Genomic DNA, 20,087 nt, shown 5'->3' with positions numbered 1-20,087 from the left:
TCCCAAAGGTATCCAGTGAAATTGGACCCCAAATGTTGTTGTGCAATTTGTCCTGAATATGCTGATACCCCATATTTTGGGGGGAATGACTGGGTGCATGGCAGAGCTCGGAAGGGAAGGAGCGCCGTTTTGTAATGCAGACTTTGATGGAATGGTCTGCTGGCGTCATGTTGGGTTTGCAAAGCCCCTGATGTGCCCAAACAGTAGAAACCCCCAAAGTGACCCCATTTTGGAAACTAGACACCCCAAGGAACTTATCTAGATGTGTTGTGAGTACTTTGAACCCCCAAATGTTTTACTAAAGTTTATAACGCAGAGCCGTAAAAATAAAAAAATAATTTTTTTCCACAAAAATGATATTTTAGCCCCCAATTTTTTATTTTCACAGTAGCAACAGGAGAAATTGGACCACAAAAGTAACTGTCCAATTTGTCCTGAGTACGCCGATATCCCATGTGTGGGGGTAAACCACTGTTTGGGTACACAGCAGAGTTTGGAAGGGAAGGAGCACATTTTGACTTTTTCAACATAGAATAGGCTGGAATTGAGATTGGATCCAATGTTGCATTTGGAGAGCCCCTGATGTGCCTAAACAGGGGAACCCTCCTAATCCTAACTCCAACCCTAACCCTAACACACCCCTAACCGTATTCCCAGCCCTAACTACAACCCTAACCCTAACACACCCCTAACCCTAATCCCAACCCTAACCTTAACCCTAACCACAAACCTAACCCTAACACATCCCTAACCCTAATCCCAACCGTAACCGTAATCCAAACCCTAACCCTAACTTTAGCCCCAACCCTAACCCTAACTTTAGCCCCAAACCTAACATACTTTAGCCCCAACCCTAACCCTAATTTTAGCCCAACTCACTTTAGCCCAACTCTAACCCTAATGGAAAATGGAAATAAATGCATTTTTTTATTTTATTATTTTTCCCTAATTAAGGGGGTGACAAAGGGGGGTTTGATTTACTATTTCTTTTATTTTGATCATTGTCATAGGGTCTATCACAGTGATCAAAATCAACCAGTAGGAAAAAAATCTATTGTTGCCGGGTGCCAGCCGGCAGATCTCGGCGGCTGCATTGCGCATGCGATCACATCAGAGGAGAGAGAAATTAAATGGAAAATCGGACTTTTTTGCGGTCGCCGTTATACCATTAATAATGGCGATCGCAACACTGGGGTCGGTAAAAACTGACCCGAATCATGTTCTCTGGGGTCTCAGCTACCCCGGGTAGCCGAGACTTTGGAGAAATTCCGAAGCTGGGGGAGCTATAACCTTAAACCTCAGTACCATTAAAAAGCGGCATTGTGGATTAAGTACCCTTAACTGCCACCGTTAAAAAGCGTATCGGCGGTTGTTAAGGGGTTAATTGTCAGGTTAACATTTGCTACACCTAATTAACTGTCCTATTAATGCCTCCCAAAATTAATGAAATTCTTAAGGTTGCAATCATAGTAAAATTACAGTTTTTACTGGCAAAAAGAAGCAACGCAAAAAACCGCAAGGAGGGTACAAAGTGTGAATGTAGTGTTGAGCTTGAAGGCTCACAAGATAGTAGTTGAAAACTTTGATTCATGAGAATGTTTTCACACTGCAAGCAGTGACATCCGTGAGCTGACCAGTGTTCATCAGCTTTGAACTCTGGTGACATTTCTCACGTCAGCGGTACACACTGCAGGAGCGCTCTAACGCTCCTCTCTCAGTGTGCTCTGGCTGGCTTGCTGAATGGTTGCATCATGCCACCATTCAACAAACCACCCAGACGTAGCAGAGCTAGACTTCTACGTGTGACAGATATGGATTATCTTCTTGTCGGACAGGTGAGGAATATGGTTGTTTATTTTTTTATATTTTACAGCACTAAATGGGAAAAAGAGGGACAGGGAGTATTTATTTTAAATAGAGGAGTCTGTGTCTTTATTTCAATTAAAGAACTTTTTCTGGCTGTGTAATTTTTCAATATGACTATGGGGTTAGTAATGGGGTGTCTTATAGACATCTCTGCATTACTAACCTCTTGGCTTGATGTCAACTGACAATACAAATTTGACATTGACCCCAACCCTATTTCGTTCTCCATGCAATTAATGATAACTAGTGTTGAGCATTCCGATACCGCAAGTATCGGGTATCGGCCGATACTTGCTGTATCGGAATTCCGATACCGACTTCCGATATTTTTTCAATATCGGAATTCGGCATCGGAATCGGAAGTTCAGTTGATTGACGGCCTGACGTCATCATGATGCGCGGTGTGTGCGCATCATGATGCGCCGTCATTTCGGGCCTTCCGGGGGTCTCTGCCGGCCTGCCGGGGGGCTGTGCCGGCCTGCCGGGGGGCTGTGTGGACTGCCCGGGGTCTCTGCCGGCCTGCCGGTGGGCTGTGCCGGCCTGCCGGTGGTCTGTGCACCCTGTGGGGGTCTGTACCGGCCTGCCGGGGGGCTGTGCCGGCCTGCCGGGGGGCTGTGCTGATGTCCGGGGGTCTGTGCAAGCATCGTCCGATGGGACTACAAGTCCCATCGGGCGATGCCTGCTACCATGACAGTGATTGACACATTAGCCAATGATGGGACAGTAGTAGTCCCATCATTCGGCTAATGTGTTAAATGTTAAAAAAAAAAAAAAAATACTACATACATACTACATGCATGCTACATACATACTACATGCTACATACATACTGCATGCATGCTACATACATACTACATATATACTACATACATGCTACATACATACTGCATGCTACATACATACTACATACATACTACATACATACTACATACATACTACATGCATGCTACATACATACTACATGCTACATACATACTGCATGCATGCTACATACATACTACATATATACTACATACATGCTACATACATACTGCATGCTACATACATACTACATACATACTACATACATACTACATACATACTACATGCATGCTACATGCTACATACATACTACATGCTACATACATACCACATACATACTACATGCTACATACATACCACATATATACTACATACATGCTACATACATACTACATGCTACATGCATGCTACATACATACTACATGCATGCTACATACATACTACATATATACTACATGCATACTACATACATACTACATACATACTACATACATACTACATACATACTACATGCATGCTACATGCTACATACATACTACATGCTACATACATACCACATACATACTACATGCTACATACATACCACATATATACTACATACATGCTACATACATACTACATGCTACATGCATGCTACATATATACTACATGCATGCTACATACATACTACATATATACTACATGCATGCTACATACATACTACATACATACTACATACATACAATACATACATAGACATACAGTACATATAACATAGAGTAACATACTTACCAATACTTGTCACATTGTTCCCCAAAGCCATTGTCTTTCCGGAATAAATATTAACATAACAAACCACAAAAATACTCACCCACGATCCGAAGCAGTCCACGAGTGTGTCCCACGACGATCTTGGGTAGAGAACGGCAGCATCAGATGATGCTGCCGTTCTCTACGGGCTGCAGGAATCCAATGACGGAAGGTAGGTATCCTTCCGCACTGTATTCCTCCGCCACTTAAAAAAAAAAAAGTCCCTAGTCTCACTTTATGCCATTGCTGTGTGGGAATTTCCCACACAGCAATGGCATAAAGTGAGACTAGGGACTTTTTTTTTTTTAAGTGGCGGAGGAATACAGTGCGGAAGGATACCTACCTTCCGTCATTGGATTCCTGCAGCCAGTAGAGAACGGCAGCAACAGCTGATGCTGCAGTTCTCTACCCAAGATCGTCGTGGGACACACTCGTGGACTGCTTCGGATCGTGGGTGAGTATTTTTGTGGTTTGTTATGTTAATATTTATTCCGGAAAGACAATGGCTTCGGGGAACAATGTGACAAGTATTGGTAAGTATGTTACTCTATGTTATATGTACTGTATGTCTATGTATGTATTGTATGAATGTATTGTATGTATGTAGTATATATGTGGTATGTATGTAGCATGCATGTAGTATATATGTAGTATGTATGTAGCATGCATGTAGTATATATGTAGTATGTATGTAGCATGCATGTAGTATATATGTAGTATGTATGTAGCATGTAGTATGTATGTAGCATGCATGTAGTATATATGTAGTATGTATGTAGCATGTAGTATGTATGTAGCATGCATGTAGTATATATGTAGCATGCATGTAGTATGTATGTAGCATGCATGTAGTATGTATATGGTATGTATGTAGCATGTAGTATGTATGTAGCATGCATGTAGTATATATGTGTTATGTATGTGGTATGTATGTAGTATGTATGTAGCATGCATGTAGTATGTATGTAGCATGCATGTAGTATGTATGTAGTATGTATGTAGCATGTAGTATGTATGTAGTATGTATGTAGCATGCATGTAGCATGCAGTATGTATGTAGCATGCATGTAGTATATATGTAGTATGTATGTAGCATGTAGTATGTAGCATGCATGTAGTATATATGTAGTATGTAGCATGTAGTATGTATGTAGCATGCATGTAGTATATATGTGTTATGTATGATGCATGTAGCATGCATGTAGTATGTATGTAGTATATATGTAGTATGTATGTAGCATGCAGTATGTATGTAGCATGCATGTAGTATATATGTAGTATGTATGTTGCATGTAGTATGAATGTAGCATGTATGTAGTATGTATGTAGTATGTATGTAGTATGTATGTAGCATGCAGTATGTATGTAGCATGCATGTAGTATATATGTAGTATGTATGTTGCATGTAGTATGAATGTAGCATGTATGTAGTATGCATGTTGTATGTATGTAGCATGTAATTTTTTTTTTTTTTTTTTTTTTTTTACATTTAACACATTAGCCGGATGATGGGACTACTACTGTCCCATCATTGGCTAATGTGTCAATCACTGTCATGGTAGCAGGCATCGCCCGAAGGGACTTGTAGTCCCATCGGACGATGCCTGCACAGACCCCCGGAGCCTGCACAGACCCCCGGAGCCTGCACAGACCACCGGCAGGCCGGCACAGCCCCCCGGCAGGCCGGCACAGCCCCCCGGCAGGCCGGCACAGCCCCCCGGAGCCGGCACAGCCCCCCGGCAGGCCGGCACAGCCCCCCGGAGCCTGCACAGACCACCGGCAGGCCGGCACAGACCACCGGAGCCTGCACAGACCCCCTGGCAGGCCGGCACAGCCCCCCGAAAGGCCCGTACAGACCCCAGAGAGGCTGTACAAGGGCAGGAAAGGGTTTTTCTTATTCCGATACCGGAAGTCCCATAGACTTGAATGGGACTTCCGGTATCGGAATCGGCGATACCGATACTTTTTTTAAAGATCGGCCGATACCATCCGATACGATACTTTGAAGTATCGGACGGTATCGCTCAACTCTAATGATAACATATCCTTAGGCTAAGTCATCAATATTGGATAAGTGGAGATCCAGCTCTTGTCATCTCCAGCAGTAAACAGTTGTGGATCTGTACAGCACAGCTGATCTGTAGCATTCTGCAGCTGCCAATAAACAATTAATGGAGCTGTTTGAGTTTGGTTGGGGTGCTGGGTGTCGGACCTCCACTGATCTGATATTGCTGACCTAACCTGGGGATAAGTATCAATATCAAAGTGGTGGGAAACTCTTTAAAGATAAAGCATTAGGCATATACAAAATGGAAACAGGCTGCTAAGTAATATCCAAGTATTTGGATAGCTCAGTCTGCACCATTGTGTTAATTATGACATTTCTCTAATGCTGAAGGTATATTTTAAAGATGAGCCAGTGATGTAAATAATGGCTTTAATCTTGTGCTAGATTATAGCTGGTTATTTCACAAGTTCAATACTGGTACAAAGATTCATGTCCACATCATGTATGCATTACTGCCTCTCCTTGCTGGCTGTCTGGATGGCAATTAGTAATTGTAATATATAGCAGTTATAATTTATTTCAACCACATAGTAATTGAATGATGTATATGAAAATCTTGATAGCCTCTGCACAAAAACCGTATTTATAACCAGTCAAAAACATTTCTATTACAGCGTACAAAGTCAGAGGTCCTTCTACACAGGCTGATGATTGGTGGAAAGAATGTTCCTGATCACATAGGCCTAAAAATTATTGTCGGTCAGCAGCGCAACCCCACGTGTAAACAGGAATGTATTGCCAACAGTAATGACATCAAGGAGAATTATCAATTGCATAAATTTTCGTTCATATGTTCCAGTCATTGCTAGGTGAAAATGGTTCATCAAAAGGTTCTCCAACACATGGACAACCCCTTTTTAAATTAGGAAATTAGGTAATCCCCTTTGTAAAATACAAAAGCCACACACTCACCTCCCACACCGGCGCTATTCCAGCAATGTCGGCGTGGTGTATGCCGGAGTTATGTGACATTATTATGCCACGTGAGCCATATACTGTTTTCCAAACAATTTTATTAACATTTTATAACAGAGCATACATAAATGCAATATCGTGAGGCGCTCATGACACATGAAAGAAAAAAATAAAAAACACAACTAGACTATAAATAATAATAATAAGAACTCATGGAAACATTTCCAGCCAGCGAGAACATTTCTTTATAAAGGAAGGAAGACAGTCATTCAGCAACGCCAATTTTTGCTCATATGACTTATGTAAAGTCAGCTTTGCAATGATATCGAGTGAAGTGGGCACTGAAGTAGATTTCCAATAAAACGCAATTTCATTTTTAGAAACCAAAAGTAAATGAATAACCAATTTCCTAACAGAAGGATTTAAACGACTTGCATCCAACGAGAGCAGGGCGAACTGAGGAGTCAGTGAAAAATCTGATTGATTTAAAATATGAGAAATAAGAGAGGAGATGTCGTCCCAAAAATGCCAAAGATGTGGACAAAACCAAAATAAATGGGAAAGGCTACCATGTTGCCCACAATCCCTCCAACAGAGAGAGGAGGTGGAAGGATTGATAAAAGCTAGACGAGATGGCGAGTAATACAGTCTAGATATGATTTTAAAGTAGGACTCATGGAGAGCCATAGACATGGTAGCAGAATAGGTTAGGGACATGGTCAGTTCCCAAACCACTGGAGTAACAGAAAAATTCAAAACTGATTCCCATTTTTTCATATATGGGGATTTTATAAATGCAGAATCATTGTTGAACCACTGGTAGATGCAACGAGTGGACCAAAATATATTATGGCCCGAGTTACATAAAATATTGACCGCTGGCTCCGATAGCGGAGGGCAACGAGTCACCAGTGGAGACAAAAATTCTTTCAACATAGTAAAGTGTAGAAAAGCAGAGGAGGGAACCCAAACCTACTCTTAAGATGAGAAAAAGATACAAATTTATGACCATCAAAGATGTCATTTAATTTAGAAATACCCCAGTCAGCCCAAGTAGAATGCAAATCGAATGAATAAACAGAGGCCAGAAAAGAGAGAGGAAGCCTCAACAGGAGTTGAATCCTAGAAAAAACACTCTTAAGTTTAAAAAACTTCCTCCAAGCCACAATAGCAGCCATAAAAATTCAATGATTAGACTGAGATAAATGCTTAGATGTCAATAGATTCAAAATACGAGAACAAGGAGGGGAATTTTTATTAAAATAAAATTCCAAGTCCGGCCATGAAGGTATATGGCCAGTTGACCACCAACATAGACTTTGTTTAATAAGATTAGAGTAATAATAAGCTGAGATGTTAGGCAGTCCCATACCTCCACGTAACTTATGTTTGTATAACTGATTTGAAGCAATACGGGCCTTTTTATTTCCCCAAATAAATAAATTAAGGCGTGTCTGCAGACTAGTTAAATAAGAAATGGAAATAAGCAGGGGAAGGGATCTGAAAACATAGAGGATTTTGGGAAGGAATATTGATTTGGCTACTAGACATTTTCCCCACCAGGACAATTCTTTGTCCGCGTAAAAATTAAGGCCTTTAGAAATGGAGGCGATTAGGGAATCTAGATTAGTGGAAATCAGAGATCCAAGGTTTCTAGAAAACCGCAGACCTAAATAAACAATTTCCCTCTCTGCCCAACCCCAAGAAGAGACAGCTTTTATACTCCTGATTTGACCATTGGTGAGGTTAAATTGAAAAATTTTAGATTTGTAATCATTAATCTTAAAATTGGAAAAGGAGGAAAATTTTTTAAGAAGGGATTGTAAAGGTGGAATAGAGGAGCAGGGGTTAGTGAGAGATAGGAGGACATCATCAGCATATAGACTGATCTTAAATTCCTGACGATCTGTTCGAACACCCTCTATGGAGGAATGATCTCTGATTAATTGGGCTAGCGGTTCTATTGCAAGGGCAAAAAGCAATGGGGAGAGAGGACAACCCTGACGGGTGCCATTAGAAATTGAAAATGGGGAGGAAAAGTGATTATTAATTAAATTTTTGCTTAAGGGTCAGAATATAAAGCCATAATTTTGGTGATAAAATCTAAATTAAATCCAAATTTTAATAGGGAGCATCTGAGAAAGGTCCATTTCAAGCGATCAAATGCTTTTTCTGCATCTAATGAAATTAGAGCAGAAGGAAGTTTTTGGGAATTAATTAACTTTATAATATTTATCAGCCGTCTGGTCCCTTCAATGGACTACCGGTGTTTGATAAAGCCAAGTTGGTCCGTGGAAATTAATTTAGGCAGAATAAGATTAAGACGATTAGCTAAAACTTTAGAATAAATTTTGAGGTCAGTATTTATTAATGAAATGGGACGATAATTAAGAATTTGATCAGGATTAGTATTGGGCTTGGGAATTAGTACAATTGTAGCATCTAAATTTTCTCTAGGGAAGGAACCAACAGACGCAGCGGCATTAAAAAGTTTAGTTAGATGGGGGACAAGAATGTCACGGAAAGACTTATAATAATTGTTACTATAACCATCGGGACCAGGGGCTTTATATGGTTTTAATTGACTAATGGTGTCACCAATCTCTTCAGCAGTAAAAGGAGCAGATAAAAAATCTGCGTCCACAGAGTTGAGATTTGGAAGGTTAACTGAAGATAAAAAATGATTAATAGAGTCCGCATCTGGAGCGGGAAGAGAGGGATCAGACTTCAAATTATACAGTTGATTGAAATATTTTGCAAATTCATTTGCAATGTTCTGTGGGTGGGTGAGGGATAATCCCTTAGGAGAAGTAATTTTGTCGATGCGGTTACGTAATCTAAGCTTCTTTATTCGATTAAACATAAAACGGGTTAAGGGACATATAATGATGAAATTTTGATTGCTTTACTGCCGAATCATAGAACGAAAAAATTGTGGCCCTTAATTCATTTCGAAGACGGGATAAATCAGCTAGAGATGTGGAGCTAGAGGAGGGATTTTTAGATAAGGACAATTCCAACTCCTTCTCCTTAATCAAAGCCAGTAAATTTTTAATTTTTTGACGGTTAAAACTTTTTATACTGGAGGATATACGAATAAGAGTGCCTCGTATAACCACCTTGTGAGCATTCCACTGGAGGAATGGTTTGGTAGGATCAAATATATTTTCTGAAAAATAAAACGAGAGATTTAGATATTTCCTCATGGTAAGTAGGATTTTTAAAAATAGAAGCATTACACTTCCACAACTGCTGATTATTAACAGAGTGCCCCTCCACCAATTTGGCAATAACAGGAGCATGATCTGAAATAGATTTATTTGTAATTGAAACTGAAGAAAATCTAGGGAGAGAAAATATATCTGACAAAATGAGGTCAATATGAGAGGCAGATAAATGAGAGTCAGAAAAAATGTATATTCTTTTGAGGTGGAATTGAGACAATGAACAACGTCAAAAAATTCATTAGTGAAAAGCCAATTATTTAAAGAGGGGAAATTAAGTCTACTTGAAGAAGAGGCATCAAGTGAATTATCGGGGACCAAATTAAAATCACCTAAGAATAAAAGAATGCCTCTCTTAAGCAGTTCAAGTTTTTTTTAGTAATTTATTCAAAAACCTAATTTGACCTTTAGTAGGAGCGTAGATATTGACAATGGTATAAATTTGGGAGTTTATAGAACAGACAAGGACATGAAAATGACCGTTCACATCAACCAATTCCTCCAGCATAGAATCATAGAATCATAGAGTTGGAAGGGACCTTCTGGGCCATCTGGTCCAACCCCCTGCTCAAAGCAGGATTCGCTAAATCATCCCAGTCAGATGTCTGTCCAGCCTCTGTTTGAAGACTTCCATTGAAGGAAAACTCACCACTTCTCGTGGCAGCCTGTTCCACTCATTGATCACTCTAACTGTCAAAAAGTTTTTTCTAATATCTAATCTGTCTCCTCCCATTCAGTTTCATCCCATTGCTTCTAGTCTTTCCTTGTGCAAATGAGAATAAAGATGATCCTTCTACAATGTGACAGCCCTTTAGATATTTGTAGACAGCTATTAAGTCTCCTCTCAGTCTTCTCTTTTGCAAACTAAACATTCCCAAATCCTGCAACCTTTCCTCATAAGACAGGGTTTGCAGACCGGTCACCATTCTGGTTGCTCTTTTCTGAACTTGCTCCAGTTTGTTGATGTCTTTTTTAAAATGTGGTGCCCAAAACTGGACACAATATTCCAGATGAGGTCTGACCAAAGAGGAGTAGAGGGAAATAATGACTTCACGTGATCTAGACTGTATGCTTCTGTTAATACATCCTAGAATTGAATTTGCCTTTTTTGTTGCTGCATAACACTGTTGACTCATATTCAGTCTGTGATCTATTAGTATACCCAAGTCTTTTTCACATGTGCTGTTGCTTAGCCCTATTCCTCCCATTCTGTATATGCTTTTTTCATTTTTATTGCCCTGATGTAGTACTTTGCATTTTTCCCTGTTAAAAACCATTCTGTTAGCTGCTGCCCACTGCTCCAGTTTATTTATATCTTTTTGAATCCTCTCTCTCTCTTCTCTAGTATTAGCTATCCCTCCTAGCTTTGTGTCATCAGCAAATTTAATCAGTTTACCCTCAATTCCTTCATCTAAATCATTGATAAAGATGTTGAAGAATACAGGGCCCAGGACAGAGCCCTGTGGTACCCCACTTGAGACATTCTTCCAACTGGATGTGCAGCCATTTACGACCACTCTTTGGGTCCGATCACTAAACCAGTTATGAATCCACCTTACAGTTGCCTTGTCTATTCCATACTTAGTCATTTTTTCAATAAGGATTGTGTGAGATACTTTGTCAAATGCTTTGCTGAAGTCAAGATATACTATATCTACAGCATTTCCTTGATCCACCCAATCAGTGATTCCGTCATAGAAGGAAATTAAGTTAGTCTGACATGACTTATTAGTTACAAACCCATGCTGACTCTGTTTAATCACTTCATTCTTATCCCAGGTACTGACATACATGTTGTTTAATAATTTGTTCAAAGATCTTTCCTGGTATAGAAGTCAGACTCACCGGCCTATAGCTGCCTAGGTCCACCTTCTTCCCCTTTTTGAAGATAGGAACAACATTTGCTCTTCTCCAGTCTTCTGGGACTTCTCCTGTTCTCCAAGAATTTTCAAAGATTATGAGAGGGATTCAAAAATTTCTTCTGCTATCTCCTTCAGTAGTCTGGGGTGTAATTCATCTGGACCTGGAGACTTGAATTCATTTAGGTTAGCTAATTGTTTCCTCACTATCTTTCTGTTTATAGATATCCTGGATTATTCTATTCCCTTAATAGGACAATGAAGAACAGTTGATGTTACATTTCCTTTCTGAGAGAAAACAGATGCAAAATAGGAATTTAAAAGTTCGGCCTTCTCAACATCCTGTCTTACCATTTCATCATTTTCATCCTGTAAAAATCCTATAGCATCTTTGACTTTTCTTTTACTTTTGACATATCCCCAAAATCCTTTATTATTGCTTTTACATCTCTTGCAAGCCTCAATTCATTGTCAGCTTTAGTAATCTGATTTGTGCCCTGCAGGTTCTGCAGACAGCATTATATTCTTCTTTAGATATGCCTCCCTCTTTTCATTTTATAAACATTTTTTCTTTCTTTTTAGCATGTGCTTAAGTTCTGTGTTCATCCATCCTGGTTTCCTTAAATGCTTCCTATTCTTCCCGCTTTTCAGAATTGTTAACAATTGTGCTTTGAGAATTTCATTTTTCAAGATTTCCCATCCTTCCTGGACATTTTTGTCTTTAAGGATATCCAGCCATTGGATCCCTCCAATTCTCTTTCTGAATCCCTTAAAATCTGCCTTTCTGAAATCTAACCTTGACGTCTGAGTCTTCACAGGTCTTCCTCCTCTAGTTATCCAAAATTCTAAAATAGCATGGTCACTACCTCCTAGGGTCCCAGCCACTTTTACCTCCTCAACTATTTCCTCCCTGTTTATAAGGATTAGATCCAAGGTAGCAGTTCCCCTTGTTTTCTCCCCTACCTTTTGGAAGATAAAGTTGTCAGCAAGAGAGGATAAGAATTTCCTTGACCAGTTAGTTTTGCCTGAGAGAGATTCCCAACAAATGTTTGGATAGTTGAAATCTCCCATGACAACTATGTCATATTTTTGGGAGAACTTGGCCATTTGATGCATAAAGAGTTCATCCATATCTTCAGCTTGCACAGGCGGCCTGTAGTAAATGCCTACAATGGTGTCCTTTCCATTGTTCTGTCCTTGTATTCTTACCCAAACAGTTTCCACAGAACTCCCAGTCTGTGAAGCTTCAATCTCTGTGCAGATATACACGTTTCTAACATACAATGCGACACCTCCTCCTCGTTTATCAAGTCTGTTTCTTGCAAATAAGTTGTATCCTTCTAGTCTTGTATTCCAATAATGTGTATTGTCCCACCAAGTTTCAGTGATTCCAATGACATCATATTTCTTTTCCTGTGTTAGTAGTTCCAATTCTCCTTGTTTGTTGCCCATGCTTTGTGCATTAGTATAGAAACATTTTAGTTTGTGATTGGTTTCTCTTTCTCCAATATTTTTATTAATTAGATTCTTTTGTCTTTGTTCTTCCTTTCCACTTGTAATAGCAGAGTTCTCAATAGCATTTGTCAGGTGTATGGCTTTTTCTAGTCTTTTGCTTCCCTTCCCATGTTGTTCTAGTTTAAAGCTCTCCTTACAAGTGTAGCAAGACGACTTCCAAATACATGTTTTCCAGTCTTCGTAAGGTGCACCCCATCTCTAGCAAGTAGTCCATCGTATAGGTAATTCACTCCGTGATCCAGAAATCCAAATCCTTGCTGATGGCACCATCGATGTAGCCAGTTGTTCACCTGCAGAATCTTATTCCACCTCCTTGTTCCATGGCCATCCACTGGGAGGATGGAAGAGAAGACCACCTGCGCTCCCAGTTATTTCACTTTCTTGCCTAAGTTTTCAAAGTCTCTGCAGATGGTTTCCAGGTCATTTCTTGCGGTGTCATTTGTCCCCACATGTAGTAGCCGGAATGGGTAGTCATCTGTAGGTCTGAAGAGTCCTGATATCCTGTCAGACACATCTTTAATTTTTGCACCTGGAAGACAGCACATTTCTTTTGAAGTTATATCCGGTCTGCAGATAGCGGCCTCTGTTCCTCTCAACAGGGAATCCCCCATGACCACCACTCTCCATTTCTTCTTCACAACATTTTTCTTTCTCCATCCAGGAGGACTCTGAAGGTGTACAAGGTTGCTGTTTGTGGGCAAAGTCTTATCCTGATGTATTTATTCATCGTTTTCCTGCGTGAGAGCTTGGTACTGGTTCCTGAGAAGTATGGATGCTGACTGCCTCCTGATCCTCCTGCTTCTCTGGGTCACATGTTTCCATTCCTCTGTTTCTTCAGGTGCACTTCGAATTTCTTCTCTTTCTGTAACATGAAGAGATAATTCTGCTCTGTCAAAGAACTCTTCACCTTCCTTAATGATCTTCAACATAGCTAACCTCTCTTCGAGATTTTGCAACTTTTCCTCCAACAGGGACACAAGCTTGCATTTGTGGCATGTGAAGTTTGGCTTTTCCACTGGTAAGTCTGTGAACATGTAGCAAGAAATGCAGCTCACCAAATGGCTCCTGGCCTCTTCCATATTGAGATTTCTTAAAAACGATGAAAGATGAGCCAAAATCGGCGTGCGGTTTTCTGATTTCCACTTTTCAGCTGCAACGGCCATAACCCAGTGATTGTTGAGCTCGCGGAGACTCTTCACTTATCCCAGAAGGCACTGGGAATATGTAAATGATCTCCTCAGGACTCTTCCCCTGGTTTTCCGATTTCCTCTTTTCAGCTGCAACGGCCAAATCCCAGTGATCGTTGAGCTCGTGGAGACTCTTCACTTATCCGAGAAGGCACTGGGAATATGCAAATTATCTCCTCAGGACTCTTCCCCTGGTTTTCGAACGATAAGGAGTCCCTGACTAGGGTCATGACACCTGCCTTTTTAGAGGGACCTGAGGCCACAAAAACATGAGGGTAATTTTTTAGGGAAAACGTGGGATGATTATTAATTTTAAATTTAGTCTCCTGGAGGCACACGATATCTGTTGCAGATTTATTAATTTCTCTCTGAAAGGAAAAATGCCTATTTGGACTATTAAGCCCCTTAACGTTATAAGTAACTAATGTAAGTACCATAAAAAAAGAGAAAGAAAAATTGGCGTTAAAAAACAATCACCGGCTGGAAAGTGTGAAAAAAGAAAACACTACAAAACTAAATAACCAAATAATAAGTACAAACTTAAAATTGTACAGTGTTAAAACCCTGAGAGGGAAACCATGGAAAATGGTTCTCCTACTTGCGCCGGGGGAAAAGTCCATGCAGCACAAGGCTAAGGAAACCCTCATTAACACCTATATCAATTAAACAGTTATACAAGCTAAGCACAGTGTTAAATCATACAATATCAGATAACCCACAGACATACATCACAATAGGCTCAGGTGACATGTCCTGGACCAGCGGAAGAAACTGTAGGCACAGAGGACAGGACACCCTGAGATTTCAAAAATAGAAACCCTTCTTCAGGTAAAAGAAAAGTTGCATTCTTCCCTTTGTAATTAAAAATGAGGCGTATATGAAAGCCCCACTTATAAGGAAGGCCTTTCTCCCTCAAAACGGAGGTCATTGATCGAAATTGTTTCCGACCTTCTATAGTTGCTTTAGATAGATCAGTGAACAATTTAAGATGGTGAATTTTCTCTTTTATATGGTAGAAATGGATTTTCACAATCACATCTCTGGGAGGGTCCATAGGGATCAATAATAAGATCCGCATCCAAAAGATTGGGAATCATCCTCCTAAAAACCCCCTTAGCATAGTCAGAAAGCTTGACGGGGGAAATATCCTCCGAAATGCCCCTGATTTTAATATTGTTGCGGCGGGAGCGGTCCTCCAGATCCGCTAATTTAAGTCACAACTGGTGTATCTCAGACTTGGACTCCGAGTGGTGTTTTAGAGATAACGTTTGTGATTTTTTCAATTCTCCCAACCTAGACTCATGGTTATCCAGCCGGGCAGTAAAGTGCTCAAGAGTGTCTTGAAAAAGTTTTGTCTGGTTAGCCATGTCGATACACATCCTGGCACTAAGTTTTTCAACTAATGTGTTCATATATGCCTCAAGGGATGTAGCACCAGGGAAGGCACCAGACATCTCCTCAGGCTTCGGCCTGGATTTTTTTGGTGCAGGGTTGGGGGATGAAGAACTACAATCTTCCCCTGAGGAATTGGCATTGGAAGACTGTGCGCTATCCCACCCCGAGGAGCCCTTCCTCTTTGAAGAAGAAAGATCCATAGTCTCAATATGTGAAATCGAGGAAGGACATACCCCACTCAATTTTGTTAAGTCAGCATTGTGCAAGGACACCGAGGGAGGCCCGGGGTTAGTAGTAGACTGTATGAGATCTCTATCAATCAGAAAACGGGACTTAGGCGGACTTAATTGATTAGCCGAGTACCTGGAAGACCCATAATTGGATTTTGATTCTTTATTTTGCTTTTGAGATCTAGAGGCGCTTCCGATCTAGCCGTAGGCAATTTTGAGTTAGATTGACTCATTTTGGCAAGTGACATTACCCGGACCAGAAGAGAGGAAAATTGCAAGCCGCGAATACAGAAAACAAGATTCCTCAAAAATGTGCCCGTATAATGACCAGTTGGTTAGGCAATCACAGCACCAGCTCCAAAAGGAAAGCCGAGGGAGTAAACACCAATCAAAACAAAATATTGCTTAATATATATCCAGAATGTCGTGTATTTATTATTTTTGATACAATATATACGTGTTATATACAGTATAGTTTATGCCTAAATAATTATATTTTCTATGAAAAAGCAGAAAAGTTTAACCTAGCAAAGAAATAAGAACAGTTAAACAATTATATTGTATTCTATATAATTGCTATTATTTATAATTTTTATAAATGTGTCTAAATTAAAATCAATAAGCTGGATATTTAATCTAATAATTAGCATCTGTATATTTTATATTAATAAATGAAAATATCCTGTTAGAGAGAAGACTGTCGATACAAAAATCAACTGTAGAAGCTAATTATATATTAATTATAACTAGAAGTAATATCACTATATAATATATTATTTTGTGCAGTGTAATAGTAGATCCAATAAAATCAAGTCCCTAGAAATCAATTTTAATAAACAGATTATGCAGGTTAGCAGTCTTCTGAGGCATACTTCAAGGTACCACCTCCATCCACACTGACGGAGCAGCTGTAAGGATCCACAATGCAGGGAAGTTGGCACAGATCCAGAGATGACGTCACAGACAGAGGAGGAGAGGCTGGAGCACATAGGAAGACAGCGGTCTGTGGTAAGATCCACCCAGGCAGTGTGCCCGAAGGTCCAGACACCCCGGTCCACCAGGGGCAACTCCAGAGAAGATACAGGAGATCAATCCATAAAGATCTCAGCCACTCACAGGAAGTTGGAGGCAGTGGAGACGTCACTGAAGGAAAGGAGCATGGAGCGGTCTATACAGCAAGATCAATCACTGTGTGCCAGGAGTAAATCCATCCAAAAACCTGCGAAAAACCCCCAATGGGGTAGGGGCACACTCAGGGAAGATCCAGTGCCATGTTTAAAAGCAATTTGTCACCCTACCCGGGTAGCGGTGATGTCACCAAAAGGGGAGGAGCCAGCGCCTGAAGCCCTTATGAGGGAAAGCTTCACCCCTGCTGTGCCCTATGTAAAAACACTTAAAGGAGGGCAAACATCCCTCAGTTGGGTAGGGGCACAACTGTAGAAGGTCCCAGGAGGTGAACTGTATTGATTTAGTATACCGCCTGATTAGCGGTGATGTCACTAAATGGGATGGGGAATGGTGCCCAGAGCAGGCTGCAGTAGAAACTTCACCCCCAGTGTGCCAGGGGTAAACTCATTCAGAAGAGGGCAAAAACTCCCTGGTAGGGCAAGGGCACAGTATAGGAAGGTCCCAGGAGGTGTTCTGAGTTAATTTAGTACACCCCCGTCCAACAGTGACGTCACTGAAGGGAGGGGGGCTGGCGCCCAGAGCATTCTGCTGCAGAGACTTCACCCCCGATGTGCTAGGGGCAATCACATTCAAAAGGGGGTGAAAACCCCCTGGTGGGGTAGGGGCACACCAGAGTAAGGACCAGGAAGGTGTTTTGGGGCACTTTGTCACTTATGCAAATAACGGTGATGTCACCAAGGGGGCGGGAGAAGACGTCAGGAGCAGTCTTTGATGAGAACTTCAGCACTGGAGTTCTAAGAGAAAAAACAATCAAAAGGGGGCAAAAAAAACCCCTGGTGGGGTAGGGGCACACCTAGAGAGGGCCCTGGAAGGCGTTTTGGTGTAATTTGCTATATCCCTTAAATAGCAGTGACATCACTGAAGGGAGGAAGATGGCGCCCAGAGCAGCCCCTAACAGGATCTTCACCCCTGGTTTGCCAAGGGTTAACACAGTCAAAAGAGGGCCAAAACCCTCTGGTTGGACAGGGGCATACCTAGAGAAGGTCCAAGAGGATGTTTTGCAATAAATTGGCACAGTACCAAAATGACAATGTCACTGAAAATTGGCAAAACCACCAAAAATCAAAAAATTGTGTGAAAATTATTATAAATCCACACCAATGTAATGAAGGATGAAAAATAAAATATTTAAAAAGAAAAAAGAGGCAGTCTTTGAGTCTTTTTTACCTCAGACAGGGTCTCTCACAGTGACACGGCATCAACCGACGCCATCTTAGCAGGCCGCAGTCTTCTCCACAGGATAAAATGTCCTCGGTATATCCGATTTTGACAGGAAACATCTTAAAACGTGCCAAACAACTTGCTGAATAAAAGTAAGTATGAATGAGAGCGAAAATTTAGAAATATAGTTGCGTAGTCTGTAGCTGTAGAGGGTTACCTCAGGAGCACGCACGCAGTGCGACTTACATCACCTGCGCCTAGGCCATGCCCGTAAGCCATATACTGTAACCAATCAACAGTCACTATTGGGCTGCTGTGCTCTCACTTCTTCATCTAAGGAACGTGAGAAAGCAGCAGGCCAATAGCAGCCTTTGATTGGATGAATGGCTCACCATTGCATAACAATGTCACGCGAATCCCAGCAGACAAAATGCTAAAGATTTCTACTCACCATTTTTACTTATGGATACTTCTGCTTCATAAGGCCCAGTGGACTCCGTCTGGGTATGTACATTTTTGCAAGGAATTTTTTTTATGTTTGTTATTTGCCTTTTCTCAAATTTTAAGTTTTCCTTTCTATAAAAAAAATTGCATAGCAATTAATAAAGAACGTTTCTACATGAATTAATAATATATTATATCAATACACATTAGTTGTTTGCTTCCATTGTTAAAATATCTGTTCAGTCATATCTTTCCTCCATCTCACAGATCTTCCTTACCCGACCTAACTATAACAATTAATTACATCACGCTTTCCCCAGTACCGGAAGTCCGCTGCCTCGGAGTTACCTTTGACTCTGCCCTGTCCTTCAAACCGCACATCCACGCTCTTTCTACCTCCTGTCGCCTCCAGCTCAAAAATATTTCCAGAATCCGTCCTTTCCTCAACCCTCAATCTACTAAAATGCTTGTGCATGCCCTCATCATCTCCCGCCTCGACTACTGCAACATCCTTTTCTGTGGTCTCCCTGCTAACACCCTTGCACCTCTCCAATCCATCCTTAACTCTGCTGCCTGACTAATTCATCTCTCTGCTCGCTACTCCTCCGCTTCTTCCCTCTGCAAATCTCTTCACTGGCTCCCATTCCCTCAGCGTATCCAGTTCAAATTACTAATACTGACCTACAAGGGCATCTACAACCTGTATCCCCCATACTTCTCTGAACTAATCTCCAGATACCTTCCCTCAAGGAATCTCCGGTCCTCCCAAGACCTCCTTCTCCCCTCCACACTTCTTCCGAATTGCCCCTATCCTCTGGAATTCTTTGCCCCAACAAGTCCGACTATCAACCACATTTGGATCCTTCAGGCGGAACCTGAAAACCCACCTCTTCAAGAAATCCTACGGCCAGCAATGACGCCGCTACCTCCTTCTCTCTCACCACTACCGGAGATATCACCTCAACCAACACCGGAATTGCTGCAACTCACCAACTTACTGTCTCCTTCCCCACCATCCTGTTGCATGTAAGCCAGAAAATTGTTAGTTTGTTTACCGTAAGTGATATCTGTAATTTGTATGTAACCCCTTCTCATGTACAGCACCATTGAATCAATGGTGCTATATAAATAAATAATAATTATAATAATAAATATCTGTTTTTTCCTCTTTATATTAACAGGAAAATGGTAACATTTGATTGGGTTCACACAGAGTTTGGCTGGTTTCAAAAGTGAAAACGGTTCTTGCTTTTTTCAGTGTACTGAAAACATTTTTCGTCTGTGTGGCAATTCTTACAATTCTTGTTACATTGTTTTTTTCTAATATAAAGAAAATAAATTTCTTAGTTTGTCCTACCAGCTTCAGGGAATCCGTCATTTGCTACAAGCATGAGCCGAGTGTCAGTGCATTGTGCTCCGATCCTCTCAATCAAAGAATCCAAGCA

General features: G+C 40.9%; 1 protein-coding gene across 7 annotated transcripts in view; it reads right to left on the bottom strand.

Moving 5' to 3' along the window:
- ERICH6B (glutamate rich 6B) overlaps positions 1-20,087 on the bottom strand; it is a 440,905-nt gene that overhangs the window by 282,846 nt on the left and 137,972 nt on the right. For all 7 annotated transcript variants that reach the window (XM_073580272.1, XM_073580271.1, XM_073580276.1 and 4 more), the window contains exon 4: positions 18,650-18,774. In XM_073580272.1, coding sequence (XP_073436373.1) covers positions 18,650-18,774 — 125 coding nt within the window. The remainder of the gene's footprint in view (positions 1-18,649; positions 18,775-20,087) is intronic.

This window comes from Dendrobates tinctorius, unplaced genomic scaffold (assembly GCF_039654945.1).
Source record: "Dendrobates tinctorius isolate UK_male_01 unplaced genomic scaffold, ASM3965494v1 ptg000064l, whole genome shotgun sequence".
NCBI lineage: Eukaryota > Metazoa > Chordata > Amphibia > Anura > Dendrobatidae > Dendrobates > Dendrobates tinctorius.
Note: the sequence above shows the minus strand (reverse complement) of the source record. Positions and strands in the feature narration are given on the sequence as shown.